This window comes from Rhineura floridana, chromosome 7 (genome assembly GCF_030035675.1).
Source record: "Rhineura floridana isolate rRhiFlo1 chromosome 7, rRhiFlo1.hap2, whole genome shotgun sequence".
NCBI lineage: Eukaryota > Metazoa > Chordata > Lepidosauria > Squamata > Rhineuridae > Rhineura > Rhineura floridana.
In genome coordinates, this window is record NC_084486.1 from 45,773,020 (window position 1) to 45,798,017 (window position 24,998).

General features: G+C 39.9%; 1 protein-coding gene across 1 annotated transcript; it reads left to right on the forward strand.

Annotated features, from left to right (window-relative positions):
* Nucleotides 1-242: 242 nt before the first annotated feature.
* LOC133389656 (lipase member M-like) lies at nt 243-20,571 on the forward strand. The gene is made up of 12 exons (XM_061637688.1): nt 243-293; nt 541-605; nt 1,823-1,934; nt 6,105-6,215; nt 7,550-7,556; nt 8,625-8,820; nt 11,060-11,169; nt 11,928-12,064; nt 15,543-15,689; nt 16,202-16,273; nt 16,511-16,576; nt 20,419-20,571. Exons 1-12 carry the CDS (start codon nt 243-245, stop codon nt 20,569-20,571), a joined length of 1,227 nt encoding a protein of 408 aa, XP_061493672.1.
* Nucleotides 20,572-24,998: the final 4,427 nt, after the last annotated feature.

Sequence of the window (24,998 nt, forward strand, 5' to 3'; positions counted from 1 at the left end):
ACAATTAGCAATTAATGCAAATGCTTTGAATGTTTTCATGTGTTTAGAAGATTTCCGTCACACAGCAGCAACTTTCTGTTGTACAGTCCACCAAAGCAGAAGTGGCCTTCTGGGTGGGACTTCCTAGCAGATGGTTCACTGCTACTTACCAGGAGGGGGAGGGACAAGGGGGCAGGGAGGTTGGCGTGGTGTAGATACGCTGCTGGAGCCAATTCTGTGCTCATGCCTTGTGCATTTGCACCATGCCAACCTCGCCGCTGCTTGTAACCAGCAGCAACCCACCTTCCAGGAAGGTAGCATGGCACCTCTGCACCATCTGGTGAGCCACTTTTGTGAACTCTGCAAATCTTTTCTAAATTTATTGTAGCTTCATTGGGATATTTTCTTTCCTCAGATTCATTTATCATCAGGTGAGGCCTTATTCTGAGTTGAATCCTTTGCTGAGGTTTAGTTGGCAAGTACTAGGGGTTTTTCAGTGGGTGGCATCCGTCATCACTATGTCAGGCTTGATCTTATACTGTGTGTTTATGTCTATTTTAGGTTTTCAGCGTTATCAGTGATTTTGATATTTCTGTTAAGATTTTCAAGGGAAGGGGGATAAAAAAGTAATGGGAATAAAGAAATAAAACAGCATATACATTTTTTAGCCTTCGTGTGGACATGCTGCTTGGTGGAAACATTTATTGGCATTTATCACATGGTCCCATAACATCTGAATCAAGTCTTGTGACTCCACAGTTTGTGTGTTTGCGCACACTCATTTAATTATGCCTGCCTATCTATCAATTCCTCATCTAAAGCTTACCACTAAACATGCTTACCACGGAGTAAGCCCCACTGAATATAGTGGAACTTAGAACCACGAGTAATCATGCATAGGCTTGTGCAGTAAGAAATTGTTATCGACATCAGGAGTGGGGAAATTCCATCTAGAGTTGGGAGAGAAATTTGATTTAAAGACAAATCTATCAAACTTGCACTTTCTGAAACAATGTGAAAAGCTATCCCTCAAAATTCACACATCCAAAATTTTTGTTCAGTTCTCCAACTAAACAGTGTTTACAAAAATGCATATATTGGGGGAAAGTGTGCATAGAAATGAATATATTAGTTAAAATAACGTACAGAAATGCATTCTGTCAGATATGGGGCAAGTAAAGATGCACAGCTCTCCCTATCCACCGCATTGCCCCAATCTGTGGGCCCCAGGGAGGGCCAATTCATCCTGTCCCAAAGAGAGGACCACCCACCCTGCCCCAGAGCCACCTCCAAAACTATGGGGGTGGGGAAAAGTTTTTTTTAATTAAAAATATTATTGTCTCCTCTCCCCCCCCAGACTGAGAGCATGCACCCACGAGTGAGCAGCAACCAGCACCGCACAGGAGGAATTCTCCCGCTTATCAGCTGAGAGAACTGAAATTGACTGATCCTTCCATCCTTCCAGCCCACAGGCCTGATTAGACTTGGCAGATGTCCTAATTTTGGCCATGTGGCAGTTTTCCCCAAACCAAGCCCACTTGCCCCACAGCTGATGTCATTTGTGATGTCAGATATGGGTCAAGTAAAGATGCACCTGCAAAGGAACGTTTAGGAGCTTAAAGTGTGCCTCCAATTGTTCCTTGGCAAAAAGGGCTCTCTGACAGCACCAATCTACTGAATGGTGCTGACAGCGAGCACCTCTGAAATTGTCACCTGATGTCACAATGATGTAAGGTTATTGAGAGGTAGGAGGAGCTGCCCATCTGGGTGCCTGTGGGGAAATGAGGGAGGTCAGGATCCACCCCTAGTCTACACAAAACTAATATTTTTTTCATTAATACAGATCCAACATGTGGTTCCTTTTTCTGATGGCATGTACAATCCAAGGAATTTTGTCTTCAAAAGAACCAGCACCTAGAACAGGCAATGTGAATCCTGAAGCATACATGAATGTAGTAAGTTGTGACGTGTTGCTGGACATAATGTTGAAGCTGAAACCATAATAAGCACAGATGTTATAAATGGAGCCAAACTTTATAAAATGAGCCTTTGGCACTCTGCTGATGGAGTTAAAAGTGGAATTGTTCTCTTTTATAAGTGTTCTTCCTCTCTAGCAGTAGCAAGCAAGACATTGACATGTTAAAAAAAGAAATGTGCAAAACTTGCAAGCCGACTATCTGATGTGATAATCTGCTAAGAAATTAGCCATGGTCTAGGACCACATTCACACCAGACATTTATTCCACTATTGTGTGTGTGTCGGTTATGTGCCTTCAAGTCGATTATGACTTATGGTGACCCTATGAATCAGTGACCTCCAATAGCATTTGTTGTAAACCACCCTGTTCAGATCTGTGGCTTCCTTCATGGAATCAATCCATCACTTGTTTAGTCTTCCTCTTTTTCTACTCCATCTGTTTTCCCCAGCATTATTGTCTTTTCTAGTGAATCATGTCTTCTCATGATGCGTCCAAAGTATGATAAGCTCAGTTTCATCATTTTAGCTTCTAGTGATAGTTCTGGTTTAATTTGTTCTAACAGCCAATTATTTGTCTTTTTTGCAGTCCATGGTATCTGCAAAACCCTCCTCCAACACTTTTCAAATGAGTTGCTTATTTTCTTATCTGCTTTTTTCACTGTCCAACTTCTATATCCATACACAGAAATCAGGAATACCATGGTCTGAATCCTGACTTTAGTGTTCAGTGATACATCTTTGCATTCGAGGATCTTTTCTAGTTCTGTCATAGCTGCCCTCCCCAGTCCTAGCCTTCTGATTTCTTGACTGTTGTCTCCATTTTGGTTAATGGCTGTGCCAAATAGGGTGATAAAATACGCCCCTGTCTCACACCCTTTCCGATGGGGAACCAGTTGGTTTCTCCATATTCTGTCCTTACAGTATTTTTAAATTGTTTTTAAAAAAATTTAAATTGTGTTTTTAAATTGTTTTTGTGTTTTAAAATTTGTGTATTTGTTTTTAATGTTTTAAATTGCTGTAAACTGCCCAGAGAGTTTCTCCTGTGGGGCGGTATATAAATGTAATAAATAAATAAATAATACAATAGCTTCTTGTCCAGAGTATAGGTTGCACATCAGGACAATCAGATGCTGTGGCACCCCCATTTATTTTAAAGCATTCTATAGTTTTTCATGAGTTACACAATCAATGGCATTGCTGTAATCTATAAAGCACAGGGTGATTTTCTTCTGAAATTCCTTGGTCTATTCCATTATCCAATGTATGTTTGCTGTATGATCTCTGGTACCTCTTCCCTTTCTAAATCCAGCTTGGACATCTGGCATTTCTTGCTCCAAATATGGTGTTATGAGAAAATAATGTTCGTTTCTCGCTCTGGCTCAAAACAAGACGCTAACAGCAGTTCAGGATAAAACTTAAAAAATAATTTATTAAAAAATAAGCAGCACTCACACCAGCAATTCAGAGTGAGTGCGGTCGACCCAGACTGTCTTGTTCCCCCGATATTTATACCCCTTAGTAAACAACTTACAGGAAGCTTACAGTAGGAACTCCATATATGGTAATATTACAGTGTGTTACATTGAACTAGTTCCACCAGTGTATTCCCTGAGTCATGCTTCCAGCCATAGTACATGAACAGCTTACATTACTAAGATGGCGGATATAGACATCCGTTGCCCTTCGTGGCTCATTATGAGCTGCAAAGAGAAACTGGGTGAAGGGATCAGGGCAATGGTAAATGCATCCTTGAAAGAGGGTGCAATGCCATCAGCCTTCAAGGAGGCAGTGATAAAGCCCATCTTAAAAAAGTCCTCCTTGGATCCCCAAGAGTTGAATAACTTTCGTCCAGTTTCTAATTTACCATTCTTGGGCAAGGTGATAGAGCGAGTGGTGGCCAAACAGCTACAGACACACTTGGATGAAGCAGATTATTTGGATCCATTCCAATCGGGCTTCAGGACTGGTCATGGAACTGAAACAGCCTTGGTCACTCTGGTGGATGATATGAGGAGGGCGTTGGATAGGGGAGAATATACTTTCCTCATCCTCCTAGATCTCTCAGCGGCTTTTGATACCGTTGACCACGGTATCCTGTTAAATCGCCTAGAGGGATTGGGAATGGGGGGCACTGTCTTACAGTGGTTCCATTCCTATCTCTCAGGTAGGTACCAACGGGTGGCAGTGGGGGATGAGGTCTCAGACCCTTGGCCTCTTAACTGTGGAGTGCCACAGGGATCTATCCTCTCCCCCATGCTATTCAACATCTATGTGAAGCCGCTGGGAGCTATCATCAGGAGTTTTGGGCTGCAGTGTCATCAATATGCCGAAGACACTCAGCTCTATCTCTCCTTTAAGTCCTCACCAGAGTTGGCTGTGGAAACCATGTCCAAGTGCCTGGAGTCCGTAAGTGGATGGATGGGTGAGAACAGGCTGAAGCTTAACCCCGACAAGACCGAGGTGTTGCTTGTGGGTGACAGGAGAAGGTTGGGAAACATCGACTTGGTCCTTAATGGGGTAAGATTGCCCCTGAAGAACTAGGTCCGCAGCCTAGGGGTCATTCTTGACACCCAGCAGTCCATGGAGACTCAGGTTTCAGCAGTGAGCCGGGCAGCTTGGTATCAATTACATCTGATACAGAGGCTACGACCCTACCTTCCTGCACATCTGCTCCCGCAAGTGATACATGCTCTGGTCTCCTCTCGCTTGGACTACTGTAATGCGTTCTATGTGGGGTTACCCTTGAAAACAGTCCGGAAACTGCAGCTGGTACAGAATGCGGCGGCACACTTGATTAAGCATAGCCATTGCCGGGACCATATTACCCCAGTGTTAGTAGACCTACACTGGTTACCAGTGGTTTACCGGGCTCAATTCAAGGTGTTGGTGTTGACCTTTAAAACCCTAAACGGTTTCGGCCCAGTTTATCTGAAGGACCGCCTCCAGTATCATCAAGTAAGCCGCCTCACAAGATCAGCCACACAGGACCTCCTCTCGGTCCCACCAGTCAAAACAGCTAGGCTGGTGCGGACCAGGGAGAGGGCGTTCTCGGTGGTGGCCCCCACTCTCTGGAACTCTCTCCCTTATGATCTTCGACATGCTTCCTCCCTGATGGGTTTCCGTAGAGCTTTAAAGACCTGGCTCTTCAGGCAGGCCTATAATTTCGGGATGGATTAGATTGCTGTACTAATCAGATGTTTTGATATCAGTTGTATTGTATATTGTAATTTGTATTTTATTTATTGTATATTGTATATTGTATTTTAATTGTTGTAAGTCGCCTAGAGTGTCCGTATAGTCGGACAGATAGGCGACTAACAAATAAAATTTATATTTATATTTATATATGGCAGTGCTTAATCAAAACAGAAGATAACTCTCAAGGATGACCCTCAAGGAGGTGCTTTAGTGTGTCAGAGGAATTAACCCTTAACATATGGTAAGAGCCTTTGTTGTAGAATCTTCAGCATTACTTTACTTGCAAGAGATATTAAGGCAATAATTCCACATTCCACTTTAAATACTCATGGCTTCCTCCAAAGAATCCTGGGAAGTGTGGTTTGGGAAGAGGACTGAGAGTTGTTAGGAGGCACCTATTCTCCTCAGAGAGCTACAATTCCCTGAGTGGTTTAACAATCAATTCCTCTTCTCAGGGGACTCTGGCAACTGTAGCTCTGTGAGAGAAATAGGGGTCTCCTAACAACTCTCAACACCCTTCACAAACTACAATTCCCAGCATACTTTGGGGGAAGTCATGACTGTTTAAAGTGGAATAATAGTGGAATAAATGTGCAGTGTGAATGCAGCCCAGTACATGCTAATCAGAAGCAAACATGATTGTGTTCAGTGGAACTTGAGAGTAAATATGCTGATGAATAGTTAAATTATTTGATGACACAAGTTTGGGGACAGAAAATGTTTTGTCCTTGAATTACTGGGTCCATCCCATAATTTTTTGGTGGCATCACTGTTTTTTTCTATCGCTAATGGCAAAGCACTCAAGTTTCAACAATAAACATAATTCTTCATGAAGGAGAAGTGAATTCTTTTTACTGTAACCATTTCCAGAAAATTAGACACTCATCTGCATGTACTGTTAATGTATGATCTCAAATAAATTAAATCAAACTTATGTGTCACTGTACAGAGCGAGATCATCCACCGTAGAGGATACTGTGCTGAAGAATATGAAGAAGTAACACCTGATGGTTACATCCTCACTGTCAACAGAATTCCTTGTGACAGGATTCTGGAACATGCATAAGTAAACACACAAAGAAGTCTGGGAGTTTTCTTAATTCATGCGAATTGCTTAATGTGACGCCCTTCCCTGGCTGTCCCTGTCAGGTTCCTACCTGCATGTGGCTACTGCCTGTCACTAGGCACCACCAGGGACTCCACCAGTCCGGACTGTCCTTTTTTTATTGTTTCTCTCCCCGCTCTAGCACAGATCTCAACAGATCCCCCTGCTAGGCAACCACCAGTCACGTCCTAATACTAGTATTCCCAGAGACTCTGAATACTGGTATTGTAATTCTCTTCACCGCTGCCACCATTTGTTACAGTACCCCTTCAGCCTTGGTCATTACCTTACCCTCCCTTCTGGTCTATGAAACCCCAGCCAAGGATCAGGCCTTTGGTAAACCAAATTAAGTATTTATTAAAGATAACAAAGCTAACAAGATTAACAAGATTTCTTCTTAAGGCACATAAGCATATGGTTTTACTCAATACTAATCCGAACTCCACCCCCCTCCTTCTCCACTCTCTCCTGGCAAACAACTCTCTAAACCCCACCAAGCAATCCACTCTTTCTCTTCTCCCCCCAGATTCCACTCTCCCTCTTCCTTTTATACGTTCAGCCATTTTAAACACTCAGCCAATCATCTAGCATTCTACTGCCCATTCACTCCCCCTCCTCTTTCACTCCACTTACCATGTATCTTCTAAACAACAACACTTACCATATATACATTAATATAGGAACATCACACTTAAGAAAACTTTTCTTTGTGCCATCTCCATAGGGCCAGTTCACACTAGGAATGGGGTGGAGGATTCAATTCAGGTCACAATTAAAACAATCTAATTCACACTTTCCAAAACAATATACAAACCAAATTACAGCCATCCTTTGAAATTCGCAATGCAGTTTTCCTGCCAAGTAATATGTCTGAAAATGTATATACTGTACTAAGGTAAAGTGTGTATAAAAAATCATGAAAATAACATATGAAAATGCATTATATTTGGGAAATTGCTTTGCAAAAACATATAAATTAGGGAGAATTGCACATACGCATATGGATATATTAGGATCATTTTGCACTAAAATGCTGATGCTTTTTCATGTCCCATAGTCCTTCCCTGACAGAACCTTTGCCCAGTGCCTAAACCTCCTCTTCTGGTTGTGCACATAAAACTTCTCTTACTTCAAAATGTGGTAATTCAGCCTTGCTGCATTTGGGCCCTTGCTGACCATTCTGGAATTGGGAGCCCTCCTGGCATCTGCCCCAAGTCTTTCCCTGACAGCACCAGGCAGCAGCATCATTCAGCCGCATCAATTAGCAGAAAGTAAGCATAGCTCTGTAGGAGCCGCGTGAATCTTTCTGACAGAAGCAATTAAGCTTTGAGGGTGGCAGCTTTCCCTGCAGTGTATCTTTCCTACCAAGTATTGGGCCTTACCAGCCACCTCCTTTCTGCTGCCCACATTCACATTCCTCACTCATTCTTGTCGTACCTCTTTTGAAACATGGGGATCTGCTACAACATGTCTTCACACCCTCCATTAAGAGTGCAATTAAGACACAGCTAGAACAACAATACCAACAACTTTAACACCTGGAAGCAAGAAAGAACCCAAGCGAATGCTTTCTGACTTTGTGGCCATTATGGTGGCCTTAACATGAGACAAAGTAGTACAAAGGAATGGAAAATACCCTCCAAAATGAAAGTAGCTCATGTGACCTGCCTAGTAACCATGTCAAATATGGAAATGTGAGAATGCTTTAGGTAAACTTGGGCTGTGAACTTACCTGTGGGTGAGTTCCATGAACTTCATGGGTGGGTGCTTACTTTGGGTAGACCTTAGGGCCGCATCACCATATACTTAGAACACTATTACACCACTTTAAACTGTTATGTGTTCCCCCAAAGAATCCTGGGGACTCTAGTTTGTTGACTGTCCCAATTCCCCTCAGAGCAATTCTCAGGGTTCCCTGAGAAGAGGGAATTGTTTGTTAAACCACTCTAGAAACTCCATGTGAACTTGATACACAGGATATGTTGGTTTCAGGAGAAATATGGTAACTTAATGATCTTAGGAGCAGCAGTTACTGGCAGTTGTGGAAGAATCAATGCATTTGTGTTGTCACTTTTGCTCCATTCCACATCATTTGTTTTTCTGGAAAGACAAAAAAATTGCAGCAAAGCACAGCATCCTGAGTTGTTAAGTTTTTCAAATTTATTTGCAACATCCATTCAAAGACCTTTTACATATTTGTTCATTTATTAGTAAATTTATATCCAGCCCTTCCTCCCAGAAGGAGCCCAGGGCAGCAATGAAAATGAATGTGGACATGAAAACTCTGCACAGGAGAGTTCCCGTTTATACTTTTATTTTTGTGTGGTTGTAGTGAAATAATGATCTTTGTGTTTCCTTTCACAGCTAAACCCGTTGTGCTTTTGCAACATGGCTTTGCTTTAGAGGGAAGCAGCTGGGTTGCAAATATGCCCAACAACAGCCTCGGGTTCATGCTAGCAGATGCCGGATATGATGTATGGATAGGGAATAACAGGGGCAACTCCTGGTCACGAAAGCATCAAAAACTTACAGCTAACCAAGAACAATATTTTGCTTACAGGTACTCTAATATTCAATGTGTAGAAACTGTTGAAACCAGTCATTAAATTTTATTTTTAAATTTGTGTTTGTACTTAATACATTTTTAGAGCAGCTTTAAGGTGGAGGAGAAAAATATATATTTGCAAATGTATGCAATTCACGAACATTTCTAATTGCCCTGTTAAAAAACTCAAATATGAAATTTCATGTATGTAATATGAGCAACATGATGATTTTAACAATCAATAATCAGGGAATCTTCATTCCAGATCAATGGTTGTGAAAATGCATTGGGAAAATCCTTACATCTTTAACAAGGAATCATTATGATGCAGAAATCTGGCAAATCACATTAATGTATTTACTGTTATAATTAATTCCTATACAATTTCTAGGATGCCTCTTTATTTATGTATTTAAAGATTTAGAAACGGCTTCTTAAAAAATGTTTCCAAAGTGCTGTAAATGGAAATATAAAACAATGTATATATTAAAAAAACATACCTATAAGAATCTTTTTTAAAAATCTTAAAAGTATCAAATTGCAGAAATTCTGTATTGTATATTATTTATTTATTTATTTATTTATTTATTGCATTTGTGTACTGCCCCATAGCTGAAGCTCTCTGGGCAGTTTATAACAATTGAAAACATTAAAAACAAATATACAAATTTAAAAACACATTTTTTAAAGAGCAATTTAAAAACACATGCTAAAATGCCTGGGAGAAGAGGAAAGTCTTGACCTGGGGCCTAAAAGATAACAGTGTTGGCGCCAGGTGCACCTCGTCAAGAACATCATTCCATAATTTGGGGGCCACCACTGAGAAGGCCTTCTCCCTTGTTGCCAACCTCCCAGCTTCCCTCGGAGGAGGCACCCAGAGGAGGGCCTTGGATGTTGAGCGTTGTGTACTGGTGGGTTCGTGTTGGGAGAGGCGTTCCATCAGGTATTGTGGTCCTAAGCCATGTAAGGCTTGATAGGTTAAAACCAGCACCTTCAATTGAGCCGGAAACATACAGGCAGCCAATGCAAGCGGGCCAGAATCAGTTTTATATGTTCAAGCCGTCTGGTCCCTGTTACCAATCTGGCCACTGCATTTTGCACAACCTGCAGTTTCTGAACCGTCTTCAAAGGCAGCCCCACGTAGAGTGCATTGCAGTAATATAACTTGGAGGTTACCAGAGCATGAACAACTGAAGCCAGGTTATTCCTGTCCAGAGAGGGGCATAGCTGGGCCATGAACCAAAGTTGGTAGAAGGCACTCTGTGCCACTGAGGCTACCTGAGCCTCAAGTGACAGAGATGGTTCTAGGAGAACCCCCAAGCTACGAACCTGCTCCTTCAGGGGGAGTGCAACCCCATCCAGGACAGGATATCAAAAGGCTGAGTCATTCTTCAGGGAAAGCTCTCTTTAAATGGTAAGCTTTCAAATCATGGAATGATTTCCCTGACGAGGTGCACTTGGTGCCAACACTGTTATCTTTTCGGTGCCAGGTCAAGACTTTCCTCTTCTCCTAGGCATTTTAGCATGTGTTTTTAAATTGCTTTTAAAAAATGTGTTTTTAAATTTGTATATTTATTTTTAATGTTTTTAATTGTTGTAAACCGTCCAGAGAACTTCGGCTATGGGGCGGTATGCAAATGCAATAAATAAATAAAATTCAGCAGCTGCCTAAAAGCAAAAATTCTAGGCATTTGTCTGATTTCCACAGAGCTAGAACTGGAACACTAAGGTCCAGTTTCTAGCTGATGTTAGGTATATTTTGGAGGACTCTTAGCAATGCCCCAGCAGAGGAATTCAATTGCTGGGCAAGGCGGTCCCTCATATAATCTGGCTCCAAGCTGTATAGGGCTTTAAATGCTAACATCAAAATACTGAAGTGGGGCTGCTAGCATATTAGGCACGTTCATGGTGTTTTTTCCTGCTGTCATCTATGAAATGAATTACCCCTTGCACATACACAGAGATTGCTGATGGCACAAGCTGTTTCTCTGCATATAAGGCAATGCATGTACAGAGTTTAGTACAGAGTTCATTGTGTCACTATATCGCAGTAGTTCAAAGGGATTTGTAGTCTTTATGCCATATACCCTCCATAGAATTCTGGGTCAGATCTAGCCCAGCTTCATGAAGGACTTTGATCTCCCATTGATTTCAGTTAGAGCATTCTGACTGGTTTTATCACTCTATATGAGAATAGAGTCAGTAGCTTCACCTGGTATCAATTGTAAACATATATATACATCTTATATTACAGCTTTGATGAAATGGCCAAATATGACCTTCCTTTCATAATCTCATTTATTGTGGAGAAATCTAGAATGCCCAAGTTGCATTTTGTTGGATTTTCTCAGGGTGCTACTCAAGGTATGTTGTCGACATCATTATGATATTAATATTGCATAGCAAAATCTGGGTGGAACATAGACTTCAAGGACCTCGTTAGATAAGTTGTCACTGAAAAGCAGGGTAGGTCAAGTTCATCTTTTGGGGTTAGGATAAAAGCTATATCTAGGGCCTTTCTGATTTGATGTTTAATCGTACAATCCTATACGTTACTATAATCCCATTTGGAAGTTCCGTACTGCTTACTCACAAGTGAGTGTCTATAGCAGGGGTGAGGAACCTGTGGCCCTCCAGAAGTTATTAGCATTACGATGCCTGTCATCCCTGACCATTTGCCATGCTGGCAGAATCCAATGAGAGGTGGATACCAACAACAACTGAAAGGTCACACCTTCACCACTGGGGGATAGGATTACAATAGCCTGCCAGGTTTTAATCATTGTTCATTAGTGGTGAGAAAGGGCCAGATTCTCTGTTGAAATAACTGAAGTGTATTTATGCTAATGGAAATATCAGCATAATATTTCTGTTTTGTACTCGGGAAAGAAAGTATGGCTATCAGCAGTTGAGGACTCTGGTTATTTTACAATAGCCTATAAAGAGGAGACGATCTTATGCATGTTTACTCAGTCGTAGCACAACCTTGTGCGGGTTTGCTCAAAAGTTATGTACCACTGTATTCAATGAAGTTTACTCTCCAGTAAATATGTTCAGGATCATGTCCTCAAAGTGGAGAGTGTGGGAGTGTGATTGCTCTATTTTGTGTTTGCATTTTTCAGGTTTCATCACATTTTCATCTATGCCACACATAGCTGAAAATATAAGAATGTTTCATGCCCTGGCTCCACTGAGCACACTTAAGAATCCCCAGAGCCCTTTTGTCAAGCTGCTGTTCGCATCTGATGGAGTAATAAAGGTATGTTTGATTTCTGACTTGGTGGTAATGATATAATTATTTTATTGCTGTTCTTTATGTGACACATTGCCATCACCAAAGGGCTGGTTCACATGTGTGTGTATTTCACCCAATGACTGTTCTCTGGAAGACAGAATGTGCAAATTAAATCCATTGAAAAGTATTTAAGTGCCAACCAATGATATGAAAGCTCTTCCCATAGTATCTGAGGCTATGGTGGGTTACTAACTCATGCAAACTACCACCTAATGCTCTAGACATCAAGGGATGAACAAGCATGTGTGAGCTGGCCCACACTTCCTTTCTCATCTTGTTTTCAGCACTAACACAGAGACACACACATTTATAGAGGATCTGTTGTGGATAAAGAAAAAAGGGCAGGCAAAAGAAAGTAATTCTTCAGACAGCATATAGTTAAACAATGGGATTCATTTCACAAGAGATGATGGCTACCAATTAAGATGGCTTTAAAAGAGGATTAGACAAAGTAATGGAGGATAAGGCTACCCATGGCTGCTAGCTACAATGGCTATTTTCTGCCTCCACTATTGGAGGTGGTATTCCTCTGAATACCAGTTGCCTGGGAATCACAGGTGGGGAGAGTGCTGTTGCACTCAGGTTCTGCTTGTGGGTTTCCCAAGGGCATCTGAACAAGAGTACTGGACTAGATGGGCCATTGGTCTGATCTAGCAGTGCCCTTCTAATGACAACATGGTTACATTCCCACACTGAAGAGCGACCAATGTAACATTAAACTCATTTCATGCTTGTTGTCTAGAGAACAATTTAACTATCCGCTCATGTGATGGTCCTAGGCAAAAATTCTCCCTGTCACAAGCGAACTCTGGATGAGTATACATATACTACATTTAACAAATTATCTCATGTTGTTGTTGTTATATGCCTTCGATTATGACTTATGGTGACCCTATGAATCAGTGACCTCCAATAGCATCTGTCATGAACCACCCTGTTCAGATCTTGTAAGTTCAGGTCTGTGGCTTCCTTTATCAAATCAATCCATCTCTTGTTTGGCCTTCCTCTTTTTCTACTCCCTCTGTTTTCACCAGCATTATTGTCTTTTCTAGTGAATTGTGTCTTCTCATTATGTGTCCAAAGTATGATAACCTCAGTTTCATCATTTTAGCTTCTAGCAACAGTTCTGGTTTAATTTGTTCTAATACCCAATTATTTGTCTTTTTTGCAGTCCATGGTATGCGCAAAGCTCTCCTCCAACACCACATTTCAAATGAGTTGATTTTTGTCTTATCTGCTTTTTTCACTGTCCAACTTTCACATCCATACATAGAGATCAGGAATACCATGGTCTGAATGATCCTGACTTTAACGTACAGTGATACATCTTTGCATTTGAGGACCTTTAGCTGCCCTCCCCAGTACTAGCCTTCTTCTGATTTCTTAACCATTGTCTCCATTTTGGTTAGTGACTGTGCCAAGGTATTGATTATCCTTCACAAGTTCGATGTCCTCGTTACATCAGAACCCACAGGCCTGCACAAAATATTCTTAAATTCACTCAGACATGTTGATCATAAAATCCCATCAGCTGTCAAAACATTTAAAATGCATATTTTATATTAGTTATTTAGATTTATAACCTATCTCATCCTAAATACATGCTGCAGATAATATGCTGAAGGCACAAAAATGCCATTAAAAACAATTAATGTCCCTTGACATTGGTATGATCGGTCCTATCCATCTAATTGAAGTTTCATGCAAATGTAGATGGTATGGAGCACCTTTGTGCAGTTGAAGGATGTGGTTACTATCACACTGTCAAAGCAACCTATGAATCAGCCGTTTTTCACATTCTGGTGGAAGTGATGGCACTCTTAACAATGTACTGGCAAGTGACAACGTATGCACCTTGTAATTGCCCAGAAGGCCAAGCAGTTGCAGACTACAAAGCCCAGGGCTTAATTGGATATAAATCTGATTACCCGATCATTGGAACCACACAAAAGATACACATCTCAAGTTGGTTTCTATATTATAATGACAACAAGGCTTGCAAGCCACAGAAAGAGGGGATGCTGCTGCTGGATAATGCATCATAAATACACAATGCTCTCTTGCTTCACATTTAGCCTATCAGTGACCTCCCAGTCCACTTCTGGAACTTAGTAAGCAATCTCTGGTTCCTGTTCTGTTATCCTCAAAGTTGTGTGTATGCTATGATTCCCTAGAATCATGGGGAAAGGGAGGAATTTGGTACTTGGGGAAGAGTCTCAACTTCCTTCCTTCCTTCCTTCCTTCCTTCCTTCCTTCCTTCCTTCCTTCCTTCCTTCCTTCCTTCCTTCATTTTCAAATGTTTCTAGCTTTTTATTCCATGCTGTGAAGATGTGCTTGAAAATGTCTGAACAATGCCTACTGAAATCCCGTAAAAGGATTACAAGCGGTTATGTGAGTGAAACCCCAGTTGCCTGCATAGCTTCTTACATCGATTAGCAGAACTATCAGCATAAACTATGTTAAATGTATATAATCATGCTGACAGCAAATACAAAATGATGCACTTTTGAACAATTTATTTATATGAGCTGCAGGGCAAAATCCAACTCCCCCCTCCCCTGGTTCAGAGTTTGGATTGCCTGAGCACAGAAAACTAAATGTTGATCACAGAGTATACAGAATCCCACCCTGAACATCCTTGAAGTCTAGGCTTTCACATTTGAAGCAGCTTCCTTTTTACAGCTAGGCATGCCAGCTCTTGGAAGATGAAGACTTTGATGGGGCCCTATGAGATTCAGTGGGAGCCAGGCAGTAAAACAGAAAAGTTCACCTAGGTTGTCCAGCTGTTTCATGTGCTTTCAAACCTCCTGCCCTCGGTCAATATATCCATATGTGATAGCAGCCCAACATGGATCAGCCTAACACAATCCAGATTCCAGCTGAACCACAACCACAAAGGAAGAACTAGAAGTGCATAATTCAAGCAGAAAGGCCCGACTGCAATTTGCATGTAAAGAACAGCACACATAAATGCACCTTATTTTAAAGGAATTAAGCACACAGGAGACACTCAAGAAAACAGTGTCATCATTTTACATATAGGAAATGTGCAGTCCTTTCTTACTCCCTCTCTCTCATATCTTTTCACATCTGCATTACTCACACAGCCCTATTAGCCCTTCCCCGCAACCCAGGATCAAGGGGACTAGAAACCCCCAAATCCTACTTCTACCGTATATTGTGGGAAGTTGTTTGCTATGTATTTGCACATCTCTTAAGATATCACAACCAAATTTTGCATGAGATCAATGAGCAGTTTTTCATCTATGTTCGGATATAATTGGACACCATTTTGGGTCAACATAGTAGACTGAACCTTTAAAACTGCACTGATTGTTTGGTTTCTTAGAATTCCCAAGCAACATCGGGTAAGAGGCTGCTAGCATTGCTGTATCTGAAAATGTATCTCTATTGATACATATTCATGTTGATGTATTTTCAGACTTTCTTGGGCAAGAAAGATTTCTCACTGAGAAGTGAGATTAAGAGAGAAGTTATTACTCGTATATGCAGCTCCAAAGTCTTCAACAAGCTCTGTTCTTGGGTCCTGTCAGTTGTTGGGGGATCTAATGAGAAGAACCTAAATATGGTATGTATAAAGGGGGAATATCTGAAATATCTAAATTGGGGCATCTCATTGGGACAATAAAGCAAGCAGAAAGTAGTTGTTTTGATAAGTTAATTCATAGGTGTACCTATGTTAAGATAAATATTACCACAGGCAACCAACCTATATATTAATTTGCAACTAATTTCCAAGTGTGAGTCCTACATGCACAAAAGCAGGTTTGTGGGAAAACCAAGGCTTCCAGAAGTACAAGAAGTTTTAATGAAAAAACTGAAGTGGGAGGTGAATCCTCAACACAGCCAAATGAGGACTGAGCATAGTCAGTAGCTATGGAATCCTGGTTGACTGTTGGGAGGAAAACAGATAACTGCAGAGAGGGGAAATGCAATGGAGTATTCTGGAAGGGAGCATAGCTGAACATAAGCATTCTACACTTTTTGTTGCCAGTCCCACTTATTAAGACAGTATCCCCATCCTTCAAAGAGGAGCAACTCCTCTTCTTAAAAATGTAATGTCTGAAATGTTTCTTGCAGAGTCGCATTGATGTCTACATGTCACATTTTCCAGATTCAACATCTGTACAAAATCTACTGCATTGGGGACAGGTAAAGTGTTTGAAAAGCAAAGTTGAGTTCACTGTGCTTTAGCATAATGAACAATGTCTTTTTTCTAAACTGTCATGGCATTTTACAGACCTGTGTTGAACCCCTTAACAAAGTCATGCTCAAGGCTTAGCACAAGCTACATAAGCTAGAAGTTCAGGAAAATGATGGAATGAAAAATCACAAACTGAGTATGATATTTAATTTGTTTAGAATGCATTTTCTTTCTTCCATTTCTAGATACACAAAACTGGAAAATTCAGAGCTTTTGATTATGGGAGTAAAAACATGGCTAGATACAATCAGGTAATAAACTTATAAAATACCTAAAGCTCCATGTACCTCTAGAACATGCACACTCAGAGCTTCCTCGGACGGAGCGAGGATTTTTAGCTAGCTCAGCTGAATAAGTGACCCGTTTTTTTTGTCTTTAAAGAAAAACGGACTAACAGGCAAGCATCCTCCTGTCTATGCTTATTACTTTCTTATCTATACAGCTAAAGAGATTTGTCAAAGAGTCAGCAATTAAGAAAACCTGGGTGAGCCAAAACTTTCCTTCTCTTTTACTCACGGAATTAAGGGGGAAGAAAATAAAAATAGCCTATCTTTTTTTTATTGCAAAAAGCTGACATGGAAAATAGCATTATAAAGATTACAACGGATGAGGGGTTTCTGATTGGAAGAGAAAAGAAAAATCTTTTTGATTTATAAGACTTTTGTGTAATATATGTCTGGGACTATTTTTTCTGATCTACTTTTTTTTTTGACGAATCTGCTCATTCTCTCTGCTACTAGTTATTTGGACGCTGTGAACTAAAGCTGTTTTTGCACTTCTGGGCATATAAGAGATAAGGGCTGTCTAGAGTGTGATGCCAGTTGGTTTGAAAGATTAACCCCTTTGTAACTGGAAAAGAAATAAACTGCTCTTTGCTTGGGACATTGAAAATTGAAGGAGTTTTGTTCCTTTGGCTTTAAGAATGACAATTAAGAAGATCATGGATGTACAAGAAGGGACTTTATCTTTAGACATGTTTCAGAAAATAATGAATGGGATTAAGTCAATAAAACAAGAACTGAGAAATAATAGTCAAGCATGGAGAATTGAATTTGACGAAATGAGACAGGAGCTGAAAGAAATTCAGGATTCTATGAGAAAGGAGAATAAAGATAGATCTGGAAAACAAAAAAAGGATGAAAGAGAAATTAAAGGCAAGGTTCAAACTATGGAGATTGGATTAAATATGAACATGGAAAAAGATTTGGATTTCCTGGCTGTGATGGATCCTGGAGACAAATATTATGGTTTGGAAATCAGCGCTGTCCCTGAAGGAATTGAAGAGATTGGAGATAAAGATATTATCGGTTCAAAAAAATTCCTGGACTGGAAGGATTTGATGGAACTTGAAATGGAGAAAGTTAACAGAATTAATCCCTGTTTTGTGTCAATGGAAAAATCTTCAAGAGATGTGCTAGTGTATCATGTAAAAAAGAGGAACAGAGATGCGGCTTTGCAACAATACTTCAGTGATACGTTCGGAATTGATGGCAAGAAAATATCTGTGACAAAGGAAATTCCTATCAGACTCTTATTATATGACTATGACAGCAAGATTATTGGGTGCGTAAAGATGGAAGAAGGAAGATGGAACCAATACGGATAATGGAAGAAGAACAATTTGAAATTACTGGACTTGATGAGTTGGATTAATTGGCATGTTTATCTAGAAAAAAATTGATGGACATATATTTCAAGGACTGGAAACTTCTCTTTGACTTGTTGTGGAAGAATAAAATGATATGATGTTAATGAGATTTAAAACCAATTAAGATAACCGCTGGAGGAAGGTGATTTTATAATATACTTAGAGACAGGCTTGTTATATATTATAGATTTATAGCTGAACTGTGACAAATCGGAAGTCAATATTTTTATATTTTTTTCTTTTTTATTGTATTAGTTATTGATTTGTGTTTTTTTTTGTATTGTTTTGGTTTTGAAAATTTGAATAAAAATTAATTGGAAAAAAAAGAGCTTCCTAACATACAAGCTACTCCCATTCATTCCAATTGTGAGGGCAGCTCCATGCAAGCATATGAATGCAGACACAAAGCACCTCTCTTTCCAGTGAAATGAATCGGGTAACCCTTTCAGGGAAGATAGGTTTGTTTGTTGCAGGAACATAGTGTGCTGCCTTATACTGAGACAGACCATTGGTACATCTATAGGGATGGGGGAGAAATTTAATTCAGTCTGCACTTAAAGATAAACCTGTCAAGAAAGCCTGATTTTTACAATGGCTCTGTGGCAAAGAATTGTGGGAATTCATCTTGTCTGAAATGGGCCTCTGGAAAGAGCAATGACTTGCATTCTTTCACAGCTGAAGCTAGTTAATTAGGTCTAAGGAAGAACACCTGCTTATCAGTGGTGACTGGTACAATCAAGGCCACAGGCCTGGGAAAGTTTGGGGAAAACATGCCAGTTAGGCACAAAAACCTCCAGGAGGTTGTCATCATCTGAAAGCCTCCTGATTGGCTAATTAATTCTTGGCTGTTGCTACGATCTTTCCCATAAGTATAGGATTCAAAGTTTATCCTTTGTTCCTCAATGTGGTGGTGTTACCTGATATTGAGGTTCCACTTTATCACTTGCTATCCAGACTATACATCTCTGGGGAGATGTGGAACCATGAAGCTATTTTGCTGTTTACCTCTTTGTAAGTATAGACTAGGCTAGATAGTTTTGTTATATTTGTCTGTGACTGTAACTCACTGTGTATTTTACCTGGCCCTCAGAAGGTAGGTTTTAAGGAGCTAATTTGCTGCAATATTTTATTTAATAAAGCTATTTCTTATTTACCTGTGTATATTCACTGCAGGAGTAGTGTGGCCCTGAATCTGGTAATTTGGCTACTGACCACAGACTACTGTATATTTGGATATCTTGCCTAAGGCTCCAAGACAAGGAGTGCTCTTTTGGCTCTTGTCTGTTGGAATCCTTGGTGGGACTGTTTCTGGCACTTTGGGTTTCCCCGTGGCCTAGAGTGGTTGATCAATTTAAGGGGTGGTGGCAGTCTACCTACCTTGCAGGGTTGTTGTTGCCCTGATAAGGGAGGCACGGGTTGTGCCTTGCCAGGATCAATTGCCCTGGATTTGGGAATTGAGTCCTGGGACTGAACCGGGCCAGGTTCATGGCAGAACCTGCCAAACTTGCACTTTCTGGAACAATAAGCAATCCAAAACACAGCCATCCTTTAAAATTCACTTTTTTGAATTTTACAGTGTAGTTTGTCAGTGAAGCAATATGTTCAAAAGTGTGCATAAAATACATATATTCATGAAAATAACATGCATTATATTAGGGAAAATTGCTTTGCAAAAATGGTATGTTATGCAAAGCTGCATACAATAATGTGCCCATTAGGACAAAGTAGTACTAAAATTCTGATGCATTTTCATGAGTAGGGATGGATTATCACTTTTAGTTTTCTCGGTGTATCCCTTTTCCAGTCTTAAATTGGGTTCTCCATATTTCAGCAGCAATTTATGATTTTAAGAAAACCTTCATGAAAATTTCTCCAATTCTAGTGCAAATTTCTCCTAATAAAACATTTTGTAGATAGTTTTGACTAATGTACACATTTTGCATGTAATATATCCTTATGTAATGCATTTTTGTATGTTATTTTCAGCAATACATTCATTTTTATGCATACTTTCCCCTAATGTATGTATTTTGTAACCATTCTTTTGTTGGAGAACTGCAATGCAAAATTCAGAGAAGTGCAAATTTCAAAGGGTGGCTGTGTTTTGGTTCTTGCACTGTTTCAGAATGTGTGAATTTGATAGATTCAGTTTTCAATGTGAACTGAATCATATTTTTCTCCATCCCTATTCATGAGGATCTTTTTTAAAAAAATTACAGACTGGTGTGAAAATGTGGAGAAATGAACTTGAGATTGTAAAAATTAGAAATGGAGAGAAACCAGATTGACAGTTAGCCCATCCCTAGTTCAGTATTGTCTACACTGATTGGCAGCAGCAGACAAGGGTACAGCCTTACCTGTAAATGCCAGTGACTGAACCATGCAAAACATTTTTTTTACATTTGCCAGGTTTAATGTACAAAATACCTCCATTTTTTTTTAAAGACTGAACCTCTGTCATACAACCTAGAACGTCTGAACATACCAACAACTGTGTGGTATGGTGAAAAAGACTGGTTTGCTGATCCTGATAATGTCAAACCATTGATCTGTCGTGTCCGTAAAGTAGTCAGATATGGAAATAACCTATCTAACTAGACTCATTTTGATTTTCTTTGGGGTCTTGATGCCCCTTGACAAGTTTACAAACATCTAATTGAACTGATCACACTACATCCATAGAGCCATACAATTTTCCCCAATCTTCCTTAAGATTAAATTTTATTTATTTCTCACATTAGACCTAAAAAAAAATCGTTATAATCACATAAAAACAGCATAGGTTTAGAAAATACAGCATCTTGATAATTCATCCGAAAGGAGGATGTTTATAATAATAATTTCATTACTACATACACAGTATATCTGGAAATCTAAAATAATTTTCCAAAATTCATCATCATCAGGAGCATCATCTGTCCATCTGTGTACTGGTCTAGTTATGTAAGTCACAAAGGCCCACCACATTTCCCAAAACGCAGCTGGATCTGCTTCTCCCTGCAACTGATTGGTGATCTTTTCAAAAATGGCAAAAAAACCCAACTTTCGGAATCAATTAACCAGCTGGTAGATTGAAGCTTCTTTCTAACCCTGGTGTGCGTGCGTGCTATAAAAGGAATAAAGACAAGAAAATGGGATATAAGCTATATTAGTGTTTTAAAATTTTTCCAATAATATTTTGATGTGTGGGGTGCATACTGGCTAAATATGCATCATTTCCACTGAGAGTGTGTGTGTAAAGGGCTTGTTTATTGCAAGGATTCCTAAGGGATGCAGTACATCAAGTGCACTCTCTGAAAATAGCAGCACATTGTAATGCCGCCTCATGAGATTCACTGCAACAAGGACCAGGCTACTCCGCATCAGAGGGGAAGGGCAGTTTTTGCCCCACCATGGTGCCATTCCCAAGTGCACTGCTTGTTCCTGATTGCATAGTACTACCTCTTCATTTGCATAGCCCATCCTATGTTGTGTCTCTTGACCATGCTAAGATGCAGTTAAATCTTTGGAACTGGCTTTGAAACGATGGGCATATTTTTGCACTGGAGACATGGTTTTCTTCTGGATGTTTATTGTAGAGAAACCATTCTGCACAAAAATAGTGGGTTTGGTGTCTGGGGACATCAGTTGCACTGTGATTTGATAAATAGCTGTGAAATCGATTTATTTTTCTTTGAGAACTGTTTTCCTCATACCTCTATTTCTGATGTTCTGGGATGACGTGTATGCGATTGGTTATGTAACCAAAAAAGTATCACCCACGTATAAGAGGGAGGTATGAACAGGTCTGGGAAGCCCCATGTTTTTCAGGAACTGTTGGAAAACTGGATGGGAGGGAGAATGAAATGAAGTATCCTGGAGGAGACCATGGCAGTGAACAGGGCACTCTACATTGCATCAAGGGGCTAACAAGTTTTCTAGTTACTGGCTGATATCATTTTTTTTTACTGTTGGAAAGCACTGTCGTTCTTATTAGTTTTTAAAGCATATATCAAAATGTTTCTACCAAATCATTTATTATTTTATGGCATATCAACAACTGAAAAAACATATAAATACAAATGTGTTTTGCTTTGATATCTGGAAAGTATTTCTAGAAGTTCATGGTTTGCAGGGGGTTTTTTCTTCAAAAAAATCATTAGTGTTTCATGTTTCTGCCATCTGATGGTTAAAGGCAAAATAGGCATTTTTGGTTGCTAAATAAGTTAAGCATGGATGACACAGGGTGCCTATGGGATTGTTTTCACAAGGGGAAGTCCAATAGAGTCTTCTCCGAGTGATCACAGGTAGCCAAATAAAACTAAAGTTGTCTAAGCTGTCATCTCTTCCATGTTCTTAATGCATTGCATCTCTTTGAGTTATGCTAGAAACCGAAACCAACTTCATACCTGTCATGGCTCTTGGATCAAGGAAGCTTGGAGGCTTTGATGGGATTTTATCACTGTTTAAATTATAATTATAATTTTATTTTAAAAATATTTTTTCATTATATAGCTGTTGATAATTTTATGTGTGTGTGTAAACATTTATTGCATAGTTACAGAGAAAGACTGCATAATGCCATATATAGTTCCAGTAATAAACACAAAGTAAAAATAAGTAAATGAATAAATAAAGTCTAAAGGTCCAAAAATAGTTATACATAGTTTGAGCTAAATTTATGTTACACAAACAATTTTTAATCATACTTCAGCTTTGTGGGGATTCATTATGAACTTACTATTTCCAGTGTTCTAGTGTATTTAACATATGGTTGAGTTCTGTCCTGTGCCTTATTTCTCCAGTATGCAATAAATAAAGACGTTTTTTCTACAAACAAGTCTGGTGCTCTTCCTTTTCTGATTAGAGTTGTCAGCTTCATCATGTAAGCAATGTCCCACATCATTTAGTTTCCACCATCAGTTTGAGTGTCATGGCCGAATCATTTTATAATGGGTAATATTAATAATTGTGCATAATTACTAAGTATAAGAATCCTGTTGATGAATTACTCCACCACGCCCTTTCACACTGTTGTTCAGATCTCAGAAAAATGAAAAGCTGGCTTCATGCCTCTCAATACCAATTGCTAGGAATTACAAGCAGGAGAGCGCTGTTGTGCTCAGGTCTTGCTTCCGGGCTTCCCAGAGCCATCTGGTTGGACACTGTGAGAAACAAGATCCTGTGGCTTGATCCAACAGGGCTCTTCTTACATTGCCATGCTGTTAAAAACTAGAACAGACTGAACTTTCTGAAACTACATTTATTAGCTTTTGTGGGCATTCCAAGAGTATCTTCATGTCATTTCAGAGTTTGTGAAGGAAACAGATAGCTTGCTGCCATTGGATCCAGGGAGAGATATCAGTCTCACAATAAACTGGAACAAGAAGCTTTCTTGATGATAAGCCTGCTTCATCCATGAGGATTTTTTAAACAATAATAATAATTGCAAATTGCTGCAGAAATGTGGAGAACTGAATTTAAGACTGGAAAAATGAGAAAATGAGAGAACCCTGACTGATCCTTTCATTCCTACGTGTGAGCCTCCAAATTCTCCCTGCCTGCCCATCTGCCCTCTTTCCTTGTGCAACTGGTCTTGTGCCAATGTTGGGGGGTGAGCCCAATGGATGCATTTTCATCTCTCTACACACTTTTGCCCTCGTGTCCCCAGACTGCATTCCTGAATAGGGCTAAAGAGTTTGAACAAACAGAAAACTCACGTAGGGCTCTAAGAATGGGTGTCACATACTCTGAGGAACGTGAGACATTTATGGTTTTTGTGGTAGCATTCAGGATACAGGTGAGAGGCCTGAGATATGACAACAGAAGGGCAGAGGAGGGAGAGATTATTGTCATCAATCAGTCTGTTATGAGGCTTGCCTGCACACAAACATGTGAACCAGAATTGTCACGTGATCTGATCATGGACCAAATATGGCAACTAAAGAGAAAGAAAGATGCATAATAATAATGCTGACTTCAACCGTAATCGACTGTGAATTGAGACATTGGCTGCATACACGCCATACATTTAAACCATATTTAAAGTGCCTGTGAACTGTAGTTTGTCAAGGGAGCTAGGAACTGTACCTCTATAAGGGGTAAACTACAGTTCCCAGGATTCTTTGAGGGAAGTCATGTGTTTTAAAGCTGCTTTAAACAGAAGGTTGTTTACGTGGCCACTTAATGAAAATGGAGAGTATCTAAGGAGAGGCAGACTTTGGAGGATAGATGAGATGTTTGCTGTGTTTTAAATGGCAATGAAACATCGAAGCAGAAATATAAAGCAGGCAGGAGCTGCAACTCTGGGTGGAGAAGGAAATTTCTGGGGTGAAGGGGTAAACCTGGGCGTCACCAGTATGTGGGTGATGCTGAAATGGAAGCCATGGGGATTTGATGAAGAAATCCATGTGGAAACAGAAGAGGATTGAAAATGGATCCCTCAGGGATTTCACCAAAAAGGTATTGAGTAGCTCACAAATGAGATCAAACCAAATCTGTTATGAGATTCTTTAGAACGAGACTCATACGTGCACATGCATGCACACACTGATCTTGTCATTTTCCTCAAACACCCTGCATCAGGAACCAGTCAGAACAGGTTTTGCAGAATGAATAAACTGAAAAAGCCCTTAAGCAGTATATAATAATAGAAGTCAGAAGGGAAAAAGAGAAGGTGATTTTTGTGTGAAAAGTGTTGTATATACACAGGAGTGTCCCTGTATATGATTTAAAATGTTGCAGGGTGTGAACTTACAGTGACCTTGCTGCCTGTGTAATGGTGGAGTAACCAAAGTATTTGACCATTATATGCCTGTGCATGTGGATACTTATGCATGTGACAGTGGTGATGACAGAAAGTGCCTGCGTACTGGCAGGATGCAATTGTCTTAATTTCTAGGAACCTTTCAGATGAATGTTTATTAAATGATACTCCTTGCTATTAATGCAACATAAACATACGTTTAAGCACACATGTATCAAACATCACATGACTACATGTTGAGACCAAGAAAGAACTGTGCAATGAAACTGACTGCTTAAAA

Coding starts and splice junctions, on each gene's coding strand:
- LOC133389656 (XM_061637688.1), top strand. CDS start 243: ATGCCAACCTCGCCGCTGCTTGTAACCAGCAGCAACCCACCTTCCAGG. Junction 606..1,822: donor AAGGGAAGGGGGATAAAAAA/GTAATGGGAATA, acceptor TCATTAATACAG/ATCCAACATGTGGTTCCTTT. Junction 15,690..16,201: donor ATGAGAAGAACCTAAATATG/GTATGTATAAAG, acceptor TGTTTCTTGCAG/AGTCGCATTGATGTCTACAT.